The 12,151-nt window shown below is 37.7% G+C and overlaps 1 protein-coding gene across 3 annotated transcripts; it reads left to right on the top strand.

Moving 5' to 3' along the window:
- Window positions 1-778: 778 nt before the first annotated feature.
- LOC113735454 (uncharacterized) lies at window positions 779-10,364 on the top strand. 3 transcript variants are annotated; one of them, XM_072082075.1, is made up of 15 exons: window positions 779-1,125; window positions 2,400-2,558; window positions 2,697-2,813; window positions 3,061-3,145; window positions 3,424-3,532; window positions 3,631-3,698; window positions 3,770-3,895; window positions 3,974-4,902; window positions 5,193-5,396; window positions 5,490-5,550; window positions 6,799-6,912; window positions 8,071-8,184; window positions 8,266-8,352; window positions 9,426-9,472; window positions 9,943-10,364. In XM_072082075.1, the coding sequence occupies exons 1-14, from the start codon at window positions 980-982 to the stop codon at window positions 9,450-9,452; spliced, it is 2,346 nt and encodes a 781-aa protein (XP_071938176.1). In that variant the 5' UTR covers window positions 779-979; the 3' UTR covers window positions 9,453-9,472; window positions 9,943-10,364. The 3 variants fall into 3 exon arrangements, with proteins under 3 accessions (XP_071938176.1, XP_071938178.1, XP_071938179.1); XM_072082077.1 differs by lacking the exon at window positions 6,799-6,912 and having other exon boundaries at window positions 834-1,125; XM_072082078.1 differs by lacking the exons at window positions 8,266-8,352; window positions 9,426-9,472; window positions 9,943-10,364 and having other exon boundaries at window positions 834-1,125; window positions 6,740-6,912; window positions 8,071-8,183.
- The last annotated feature ends 1,787 nt before the right edge of the window (window positions 10,365-12,151 follow it).

Below are 12,151 nucleotides of genomic sequence, written 5' to 3'. Positions count from 1 at the left end.
CGGATACTAAATTAAATGCTGGATATGAACATGGTAATATCTATTTAAACTCAAACTCTCGCACAAACTCGCTCAAGCTCAAGTACTCCAGTCCTCGATCAAATTGAGCTCCTTCAGTCAAAGATCGCGCCATCTATTGTATGGTGCGATTTGTATAGTCAAAGATTATTGCAAAGTGTTGTCATGCTTGATTTTGATTTGTTAGTCTCAACAAGTGGGTTTAAATTTGCTTGAAAGAAACTTCAATTCTTTGACAACCTAAAAATTGCAAAATTAGGTATGGTACAAATCTTCTCCCCCTCTTACTTCGTGGGAGTAACCCTCTTTCAAATCTCCGGCATCATCATCAAGTATATTTTATTTCATCAGATAATACAATAAACCAACTAGACTACTACTTTAGTAGGTTTATAATTTAATTTTTCTTAATAAATGGTTAAAGTACTCCTAATGAAGAAGCAAAATCATAAACAAATCAAGCTAACAAATATATTCTCAAAACCTAGTTGTCATAATTTGATCATAATCAATCATCACATTAATCTTAGGTACCGTCCACTTTTTTTTTTTTTTTTTTGGAAGGAAAAACCGTCCACGTTCAAATCCAGTAAAAGGACGTTTACAGCCATTTAACAATAATGTATCCCCAGATCAGCCGATACAACCCGTCCCATCCCTCAATAACTTTTTAACTCAATTCCCAAACACCCCCTAATGTTCCTTACGCTCCGGTGTCCGGACCCATTTAGCTCCATCTCCATCTTCTTCCTCCCCACCCTGTTTTATTTTCTCCCCCAAAATTTTCTTCCCATTCTACCCCTCTCTTCAGTTCCTCAACCCTCAGCATCCTTCGCCGTGAAATTGAATCAAAATTCTGAGGTCACTTCAGGCAATTCACCAAAGCCCAGCTCTCTCTTTAAATTAATCCGCTGAAATTTTTCAGAGCATGCAAAATTTCTTCTGGAGAGGAGAATAAATAATGAGGTCGTCGTCGTCGGCGTTATGGCCGGAGAATTCGAATTCCTATCCAAATACTGCTCCATCGACGTCGTCGTCGATGAATCTGCAACAGCCGCTGCTGCAGGCGGCGGCTTGCGCCACCCCTACAGCAAATCCGAAAAGCAGGTTCAGTTCTGAACCCTAATTTCATCTGAATTCTGGTTATTGAGTTAGGTTTTACTCTGTAGATCTGAGTTTTGATCCCTTCTGGAAGTTATTTTCGTGTTTTTAAGCTGAAATTTGAGTTTTTGATGGGTATTATATTGTAATTCGGGGAAATTTTGATGTTTGATCTGAGCTATCGGATTGAATTGTTAGATATTGATGTATTTGTTGCGTGTTTGTTCAAATTGTGGTCCTGATTATTGGAATGCCAATTCAATATCTATCCCACATGTCAGACTGCATTTTTTTTTTTTTTGGTTTGGTTTTGATGAATTTTAGTTTTGTTTGATAATTCAGATAAATCATATTCTTTGATATTTAATGGAAATGAAGTACGGCACTCGGCAGTGATTTTTTGTGGAAGAAATTTATGACCACGGCCTTGTGAATTGAGTTTTATTATATATTTTTTGCTCTTATTTGTTCATGAAAATGTTGATTGTCTGATAGTAATGAATTTTTAGGTCAATCCCTTCACTGCTTATGGTTTTGTATTGGCCTAAGAAGTTTAATTGGAGAACCTTGAAAACAAAAAAAGGAGTAATTTTGATTTCTTGGCTAAAATTCTGTGTGATAGGATATCTGGAATGCTGATATTGTAGTCATGCTGGGAACAAGACACAGAAAATGTTAGACCATTTAGCCTTTAGTGGATTGCTCACGGGGCTAACAGTTGTACCATTTTGGTTATTTTGATACATATGGCATACGTTTCTGCATGTTTTACTAATATAGGAGAGAACCTAAACTTGTATTAATTTTTTTATAAGAGCTATACATTTGTCCTAATGGGATGGGGTTCATTTTTTAGTTTGGATTTTGCATTAGTTTTTTTCCCCTGTGATTTAGATTTGTTTTTGATGCACAAATGTGATGCACTGGTTGTCACTGTGTTGGTCTTTTGTGATGAGACATAATGCTGTTTGACGCCAATATCTAAGATGCCTCTTATGGCTTGTGTTTGTTCTGATTTGGTTCAGTTGCCAAATTTATATGGCTCTAGGTTTGTAGACTGATCAGGGCTTGTTTTTGCATATGAGGGACTGCATTTTTAAATTTCGTTGGGGTTCTGAATTTACATCTTCTAAGCTAACAGATTCTTGTAAGCTTCTACATATAGATTTCTTTCACAACATTACAAGTAGACTCATTTTGTGGTTATCATAAATCACATTGTTTTGCATTGGCCGTACTGAACTGTTTCTGATTTGGTTATGCTGAACATCATGTACCAGTTGTTATAATGTATTTCGGTTATTAGCTCGGAGAGAGGTTGCCCCTCGAATGAAACATTCTTCAAAGAAGTTTTGGGAAGAGGCTTCTGCACGTCATGTGGATGCTTTTGGTACAAAAAGTGATGCAGAAATTGACGCAAGGCGAGGTCTCATCTCATGGTAAATATCTTACTTCTCTTTTTAATGGTGTCTAATTGAACATGCTTCTTTTGCGGTTACTCTATAACTATATTAAAAGTTTCGAAAGCTGCCACTGTTAGGTTTTTGAAATTTATGTCCTTTCCTTACTGTTTCTAGGGTGGAGGCGGAGTCTTTGCAACATTTAACAGCTGACTATTGTCCTCTTCTGCCTCCCCCAAGGTCAACTATTGCAGCAGCCTTCAGTCCTGATGGGAAAACACTTGCTTCTACGCAGTTAAATCTCTCTTCCTCTTTTGTTCTGTGTGTGGTTGGGTGTGTGCATGTGTGTGTGTCTTTGCATGTTCCTGTTTCTGTATGTCTCTTGTATACAGATTCACAATGTGCATGCCCCTCGCTGCTGCACTCTTGTGAATGTGATGATATGTAGAAGAACAGTCTAAATGCTAATATAGGTTTGTTTTACTTTTCTGTTCTAGAAAGCTATAATTTGATGGACTTCTTGTTGATTTCTTGCTGGTAGTGGTGACCATACTGTAAAGATAATTGATTGCCAGACTGGGAAATGCTTAAAGGTGCTGAGTGGTCATCGGAGGACACCATGGGTGGTAAGGCTTTCTTTTGGGACAGCTTACATCTCAGTTAGTGACTGTAGTTGGTAAAGACTACCTGACGAACTTCTAACTATCCTGAGAAAAATATATAGAAGAAAATGTTAATTTGAATGAAGTGAAACACTAATATGTGCATCATTTGAAGAGTGGCCCTTGAATCTTGTGTATGATTTATCTGGATGCATTTTATAGATGATTACCTCTGATTTTGTTGAGTATTCTGCTTTTCTATTTTTACCTGATTATCTGACATGCTGGTGGAACATTTGTAGGTTAGATTCCATCCACTGTATCCTGATCTTCTAGCCAGTGGAAGTTTGGACCATGAAGTTCGATTATGGGATGCAAAAACTGCAGAATGTATAGGATCGCGTGATTTTTGTATGTCTCTTTAATACTACTCTAAGTTTAGGAATTTTTTGCCTGCTTCATATACATATTGCTGGCGTGTGCAATTGCTGAAAATTTTTTCCTTGCAGACCGCCCTATAGCTTCCATTGCTTTCCATGCTCGGGGGGAATTTCTGGCTGTGGCTTCAGGCCACAAGGTTTGTATTCTAAATCAACATATGATTGAGTTAGGTGTTGGATCCTTAGATTGACCTTAATCATCTGGCAGCTTTACATATGGCACTACAATAGGAGGGCAGAGACATCCCCACCAACAATTGTACTTAAGACACGCCGTTCCTTACGGGCTGTGCATTTCCACCCTTATGCTGCTCCATTTCTTCTCACTGCTGAGGTAACATCTTGGAGATTTAGATGCTCTTAATTTAGTTATCTTTTTACTGGAATCAACCCTGGTCTTACTCTTTTCTAGGTTAATGACCTTGATTCAACTGATTCTTCAATGACACTTGCAACTTCCCCTGGTTACTTGCGCTACCCTCCTCCTACCGTTTATTTGGCAGATGCTCATTCAAATTCGCGGTCTAATCTGCCTAATGAGTTGCCTCTTTTATCTTTACCATTCTTGATATGGCCTTTGGTTGGTAGAAGTGATAGCAGATTACCTTTGCAGCAGACTGATACAGATGTGGGTCTTGATAGTGCACAACAAAGAGTGGATCCATCTAACTCTGTGCGACTTCTCACGTATTCAACTCCAACGGGTCAGTACGAAGTTTTGCTGTCTCCTATGGAACCGAATAGTTCGACAGAAGAGCAACAACCTAATTCTTTGATGGGGGAGACAGATAATGCTGTATCCCAGCCCGTGGTGGATGCGATGGAGACTGATATTCAGCCTGAGGAAAGAAACAATCATTTTTTCCCTTTCAGTGATCCAGCATACTGGGAACTTCCATTTCTGCAAGGATGGTTGATTGGACAAAGCCAAGCTGGCCTCCGTGCCATGCGTTCACAAAATGGTGGTGGTAATGAGCATATTTCTTCTTTTAATAATATAGAGAATCCTGCTCCATTAAGTTCCTCTATGTCAAATGATGCTGCTCATTCAAGAGTTACTGGAAGATCCGGCTCACGGCACCGCTCCTCACGGCCACGTGTACCTGGAGCTGGATCTGGTGATGGTGCTACTTATAACAGTATTGTACATGATGATGGCAACACTAATCCTATCATAAGCCAGGTTCAGCCTGAGGTAGCCACTTCAATGGCAGCAGCAGCAACTGCTGAGTTACCATGCACCGTGAAACTTCGGATATGGTCTCATGATGTTAAAGATCCTTGTGCACCTCTTGATGCAGAAAGATGTCGCTTAACCATACCCCATGCAGTTCTTTGTAGGTATGTATATCTTCATCCATGTTAACACATTAGAGAGTTTACTGTTATATCCTAATGCTGCCTAGTTTTACCAAAACAAGAAAATGGAAAAACTGACTAGTTTCTTTGACAACTGTTTAGCAGAAAGATTAGCATTCTACATATGGAAGTTGCTTCTTGCTGATCTTTAAACTTCGTTATGGTGATAAGACCATGTCTGCATATCCTAGATCTTGACTTTTTTGCTAAAATGTGAAATTATGAGCTATATTTCTCTTGATGCTTAAGCGTCCTTTACATTCTCTTTCCAGTGAAATGGGAGCCCATTTTTCGCCGTGTGGTAGATTTTTAGCAGCCTGTGTCGCTTGTGTCCTACCAAACATGGAAGCTGATCCTGGTTTCCCGGGGCAAGTTCATCATGATGCCACTGGGGTTGCGACATCCCCAACCAGACATCCAATTTCAGCCCACAAAGTAATGTATGAGCTGCGAGTATATTCTCTTGAGGAGGCAACGTAAGTCCTGTACATGGCTCAAAAACCATTCTGTAATTTACCCCTATCACATTGGCAAGTATTTTGTCTTACTCGAGCCCTTTTTTTTGGTAGATTTGGGATGGTGCTTGCATCACGGGCCATCAGAGCGGCTCATTGTTTAACTTCCATTCAGGTCAGTATTATTGCTGAAATTGTTGGCACGATATCTCCATGGCTTTATGTGATCGTGCAAATACTATTGAATTTTACCTATCTGAAGTTATTTGTTTTGGTATAGTACAACACTGTTAGTTAGAGCAGAATTATCCCCTGAATGAACTAATGTCATGCACGCCAATGTTTGAAATTTTTACAGTGCGTGATCTTACCATCCTATTGTAGTGTGCATCTTCATTGAGTTTAGGAAGAAATGGAAATGGATTAGTAAAACAGCAATTGTTTCCCAGGCTGATTTCTCCATAATTGAATTTTATTGTTGACACAACTAGTTTTGAATATTACTTACAATAAGTTATCAGTATAACATGGTTTCTTTCTTCCTAAATGAAATAGTTCACTGTGTAAATTGAATGCCAAGAAGACTTTAGTCTTCCTAGCCCTACCTTTTCCTTCTCCTAAATGGGGGAGGGGGAAGAGGGCGTGGGGTGGGCTTCAAAGGAGAAAAAGAAAAAAAGAAGGAAAGTTGAATCCTACTATCCATTTGCATTGCAGTTCATTGTACTCAGCATTGAGCAGATGGATTGTTCATACTCAAAGCTGAGTTACAGTTGAATTTGGGTAACATATTAATTTTGAAGCTGATAAAGTTAAAAGAGAGAGTGATATATTTTCTGTTTTCCCTGTTAAGAACGTAGAGAAGGCAATTGATTAGAGAGCCCAAATGAAAAGAAGAAAAAAATGGCAAAGTTCATTGCTTTCCTACATTCTGCTTTGCCTTGAGTTGAATGTATTCTTAACTGCTTAATTACCAGATTTAAGCCTCTTAACACTAAGCTGTTGGAAAGGAGATTACGTTGGTTTCCTTTGCACTCTGATAAAACTCACTCAGAAATTTTCTATTAGCACAACTCCTGGGCACATTTTATACTAGGTGGTGAGGAGAATTGAACGCAAGGCCTTTGCCTATGTTTGTGATATGTGGAGTTGCCATCTCGTTCAATGACTTAAACTATCAGATGATAAGAGGTGATCTGTTATGATAAGTCAGCATCATCATTAATCAGTAGTCTGTGATGATTGAGAAGCTATACGTGTCATGGTGGTTAAGTAGTTTATCTAACAAGTTTCTGTTTCATTTATGTGCAAGATACTTTAGTTTGTAAGATTTTACAAGATATGTTTCTTTGTCTGGTTAAATGCAGGAAGAAATGGAATTGCAAGAATTTCCTATTTTAAGATGTTCTATATTTTGTAATTGCAGTTCTCCCCTACGTCTGAGCATCTATTACTTGCTTATGGCCGTCGTCACAGTTCACTTCTCAAAAGTGTTGTGATTGATGGAGAGCTGACTGTACCAATTTATACAATTCTGGAGGTATATTTGATAATTAGACTAATTATACTTGCTTTCTGGCATTGTTTTTTTTCAAATTACATTAAGTTCTACTTTGAATGATTCTCTGTTTTTCTGTCATCCCATTTGCTTCTTACCTGACCCATTCTACATGATTGACATTTGCTTGTTAGTGAGTCGTTTGTCAGGGTCTTGAGCTGTACATCCAGATCTTTTATGATTAGGGAAGGACAAATTTCTATTAATTTGGCAGATCCTTGATTTTGTTAATTGATTATCACCTTGCTGGGATGGGGCAAAGGTGGATCCCTTAACAGGCATCAAGCATTCAAAATAAATATCATTGGCTTGGTTTTTTTTTTTTTTTTTTTATGAATTTGTTATTAGTACCGTCAGTTCCCAACTTAACAGAAAAAGTAAATATGTTGAAAGAAAAGGAAAAAGGATTTGAGATGTTAGTTTTAAAGAGCAAATTATGCAAATCTTTGGTATCTTCTTTGCATATCATTATTTGCATGATCTCCATGCACAGAATTTGGGTCATAGAACATGTAATGGTTTGAATCCTGCATCAGCTTTATTTTCTCCTAATGAAATGTTAGAGTTGTAAATTGAAGTGAAATGGTTTGCTTGTTTGATTTCTTTGCATCCTAAACTGGAAAGATTCGGATGCAGCTATGTTTCATTGTGGCAATCACCCCCCAGCACCATGAGTCTTGAGAAAATTATAAAGCAAGCTAGAATACGACTATTAGAAGATACATTATTTCTTGAAAATTTGGAATCAGCGACATGAGACACTTGCAGAAACATAGATTCCAGATGCATATATAACAATGGTCATAGTAATACTATGAAAATGGAGTCTTGTGGGCTCTGATAGGAAAAGTTATGGCATGCAAACTGGCTTGCATTCTTTTGCAGTGGCTCAGTGCTGGAGGATGTTGTCAAATTGTATACCATTTTTCACATGCGTTATGTGTTGTTGGCCATCAAATGAAGTTATTATACTTCCCATTTGGAGATCTCTTAAGCATTTTAGATACAAGCTAATTGTAGTCTTTAATAATTTTATAAGATGATGGTTTTTTAGTTTCCATGAGTAGAGGTATGTCCAGGAGCCTTCTAATTCACTGATGCTGTTCATTTGCATCCAAAATTCTGCTTTGTGCTGCCCAGATATACAGAGTTTCTGACATGGAACTTGTAAGAGTTCTTCCCAGTGCTGAGGATGAGGTCAATGTGGCTTGTTTTCATCCTTCAGTTGGTGGCGGTCTTGTGTATGGAACCAAGGTTCGCAGAAACTTGTCATGATTTATGTTTCAGGTTTCCCATTAAGTTGTCCATGTATTGACTTTCTCCTCAAAATCGCAGGAAGGCAAGCTAAGGATCCTTCAATTCAATAACCCTAATGGTTTAAATCCTGCATCAGCATCTTTTTCTCATGAAAACATGTTAGAGGTATGCATTGGTGTCGTTTCTTTGCTTGATGCGTTTCTTTGCTTGCTACAAGTCTGTTAGAGGTAGTCATTGATGTCAGTTCTTTGCTTGATGTGTTCTCTCAAACACCGTCTTATTTAGTCCTTCTGTACTTTATGTGGAGAGGCTTAAAATTTAATGTGAGAAGTGTTTCAGCACACAATAAAACATTCATCAGATGTATTGCATGTGCTTCAAATTGAAAGATCTTATGTTTTCAGTTCATGCATTTTAGTTTTGCGAAGAAAACCATCGCTACATTCAATCTTGGTGGTCAAATTTTCTTTGAAGACAAATGTCTAAAAGAATTTCTTGTATGTAGGTTGAAAGTAATTATACATATATGGGGAGGAAGTCATTTGTTATAGTATGGGAGGCATAGGAGTTGTGATTTATTTGATTAGAATTAAGTAAACAGCTGATGGTGTATTTTGGATTTCTACAAAACTAAATAATGAATCACCCCGACACAGTAATGTTAAAGGATTGAATTTGAAGATTCTCTTTTGTGCTCTAATGTTCCATTTATGTGAAGTTTATTGCACAAAAGTTACCACAAAAGTTACCCGGAAAGAGGCTCCAGGTGAGGTAAGCAAAGATGAATGTAAGATGCAAAGCTTGACGACTTGTTAGGATCATATTGTCACACTGCTGGTTGGAAAAAAAAGGGAACAGACCACCTTAACCTCTGTTTACCTGAGATTGAATTGTTACAATGCTGTCATTAAAATGCAGTAACTGGAGTTAAGATGACGCTATATCAAGTGTCTAATCCCCTTCCTCCTGACCCTAGTCATTTCTGCTTAAGATTCTACAAAATTAGGCATTTATGGTTTGGATAGATGAGGTGGTTAATTTGTCAAAAGGAAACATTATTTAGCCTTCAAGTGAGGATGGAACAAAGTTGATTTGGATTGTTCTTCTGTCAGTTAATCAACTTACAAGTGTAAAATTGAGGCAATCTGATTAGGTGTTAGTAGCTTCTAATCAGTATAGGTTTCAGGTTAAATGGAATGCTAATGCTTACTTGTCATTATCTTGCTTATTAATTGCAGGTCCCCACATATGCTTTAGAAGGCTAATTGCAACCCACATATTAGAGGTACAGGATTGCTAAATCATTTATTGCTTTCACTGTATGTTCTCGATATATAATTTTTTTCCCATTTGATAAGCCTTTTTTAATTGTTTTTTTATACCTTTTAGGTAGGATGATTGCTTGTGAAAAACAGGTTGACATGATGTTTCATATTTAGCTATCTGTATTAGCTTATTAGAGTGTATTGTCTTGTAGTATTAGATTATCAAGCATTAAAAACCAGATTTTGAGCTGTCTGATTAAAGCCATCATTTGTGTCTAGGAGACTAAGAGTTATTTATATGTTCTCAATTAAATAATTGGTATGCAGTCCTTTTACCTTTTTTGGTTATTATGAAAAGTGAAGGTATTAAAGGACAAAGAAACAAGAACTTGTATCTTTTGGAAATACCGCTCACTTTTTTGTGCTATGCTTTCTTGAAGTTTTCCTAATTGGTCCAGAGATTTTTTACAGTATCTTCATGTTGTGCCAGGGTTTGACAGTGCCATACAGATTGGAAGTTCATCTTAGATGTGGCAACTCTAAGTTTGATTGTTGACGTCAACATGAGCATTTGGTCGTGTTTGGGTGTTGATTGAAGGCTTCTTTACATGTAGAGTTAGGAATGCAAAAGAAGTTTGTATACTCTCTATCTTCTGTTGTATACATCACTTCGGCTAGAAGCACCATTGTGAAAGGAGATTCAACTCCCTCATAGCTAAAATGGGTGCAAGAAATTTCGACAACGGGACTGCTAATGAAGCTTTCAGCGATGTTACCGTGTTCTCTGTTTCGAGAGCAAGAAGATGGAGGTACTGGATCGAGTTTAGCTCCTTGAACTTTTTAGATGATGGATAGGAAAATTATTGTATCCGGCCCCTCTTGTTGTAGATGGCCTTGGTGTAAATTAGAAAATGAATTATATTGCTCAAGTTTTTATGAAAAAGTAATATGTTTTCTGTTTTTTCCTTAAAAACATCATAGTGTTTGTTTTGGTCTTTCCTTCGGAGTCTCCAGTGTGCCAAATATAAGTTGCCGTTGCCTGTTATAATTCAGAGCAATAGAGCAAAACGATGAGAACTAGATATGTTGGACGGTGATGTTACCCGTCCGCCATTCAACAGCGAAATTGAACTACTGGAGCTTCTAACCAAAAGGCAAGATAGTAGAATCGCAGAGACCTGAGCAGATGAGTTAATGAAATCATTTGGCGTCTGATTTAATTTAAGGTTCTGTCTAATAGGTGTTTTATTAGGCACTCGTTAAAGGTATATTTTAGGAATTATATTTTGAAAATGTAAGATTAATTAAGGAAAGAGATGCAATCAAATTTGAGAAAGTTTAAATGGTCACCCCTTAGGTGTCATACTAAAGAAATTGAGCAGTCAAGAGGTGCAACTAAATTCGAGAAGTGCAAATGGTGAAGACCCTCGACAAGTTGACGGTCGACGAGATGTTAGCTCAAGAGGCTGACATGGTGACACAAAGAGGCGTAATCTTTAACGAGGCATGTTGAGTGGTGGAACTTGGAAGTGAGGAATGTAGAAAATGTCAAGTATGAACCCATGATTCAAATGATAAATTCGAGTTGGAGCTCATGGAGGTTCAAAAGGAAATTAACAATCTCCAAAGAATAAGTACACGCGTTGAAACTAAAGGCAAATACTTGAATAGACTTGGTCCACCAATAAGGTTGTGGACCATGTGGCCATATATATCGCCACGCCATTTCTTTATTGAAGATTGTAAAGCAAAAGAGCGACGCGACTTATTTATGTCTATAGGATCTATTTTCAGATAATGGATCGAGTCTATGCAATAATTGATGACCGGGTGATTGGGTGGCATTTGGTTCAAATCCTTGATTAGTTTCCATGGCTATGGTGTATAGAGTTTGTGTTGGTCTCTATTTTCATATGGGTATAGGCCCATCATCAATATGAAAAGGAGGAATGTTGAGGGAAATGAATGACTTGAGCTAGCACTTCATTTTCAGGATTGCTTATGTATTTACATGACTTTGGGAGCTAAAATTTGTTGATTTTGACAACTATGGAGGTTGGAAGATGACTTAACATGGAAATGGGACTTGAATATCGAATTTGAACTTGTTTTTGTCTTGAAAACTTGTTAAAAATTCATGGCTAGATTGCTCAAAAATGCTGGCGGATTCAATTTTCTGTGTAGACATACTTCAGTGTTTTGGCATAACTTGACGTAGAAACCTCAAGTTTTCATATTAAATGTTGGCGGTTAACAAGTTTATCAAGCTCACTTATCAGCACAAACAGGTTTAACAAGTTTTCAAATAAGTGAGGTTACCTTTCAAAAGGTGTCCCAGTCTGAAAACTTAGGCAGTTGAACTCTTTGGTGCCCTTCCTTTTCAGAAACCTCAAGTTTTACATCCTTAAGATCCTCTTGCCAAAACTATTTGCTGCAAATTGCTATGCTTGCGATCTCTTCTAAGCGTTAGCATCTCAAATAGCACATTCACCCCGTCATTGTACTCAAAGGTCAAAAACCCACATCAAGCCCAAAAGAATTCGTCCAGAACTTGGTTTTTGGAGGACAAGTCCAAAAGATACCACAAAAACATGCAGCATTTAGACTATCCCTATCACCAAATCCTATAGACAATTTTTGAACTCGAGGCAGAGAAATGAGGCGATGTTTCTCATGTCATTGAAACCCTCGACAGTTGG

Source organism: Coffea arabica, chromosome 3c, assembly GCF_036785885.1.
Source record: "Coffea arabica cultivar ET-39 chromosome 3c, Coffea Arabica ET-39 HiFi, whole genome shotgun sequence".
Taxonomy (NCBI): domain Eukaryota; kingdom Viridiplantae; phylum Streptophyta; class Magnoliopsida; order Gentianales; family Rubiaceae; genus Coffea; species Coffea arabica.
This window is presented reverse-complemented; position numbering and strand designations above follow the sequence as displayed.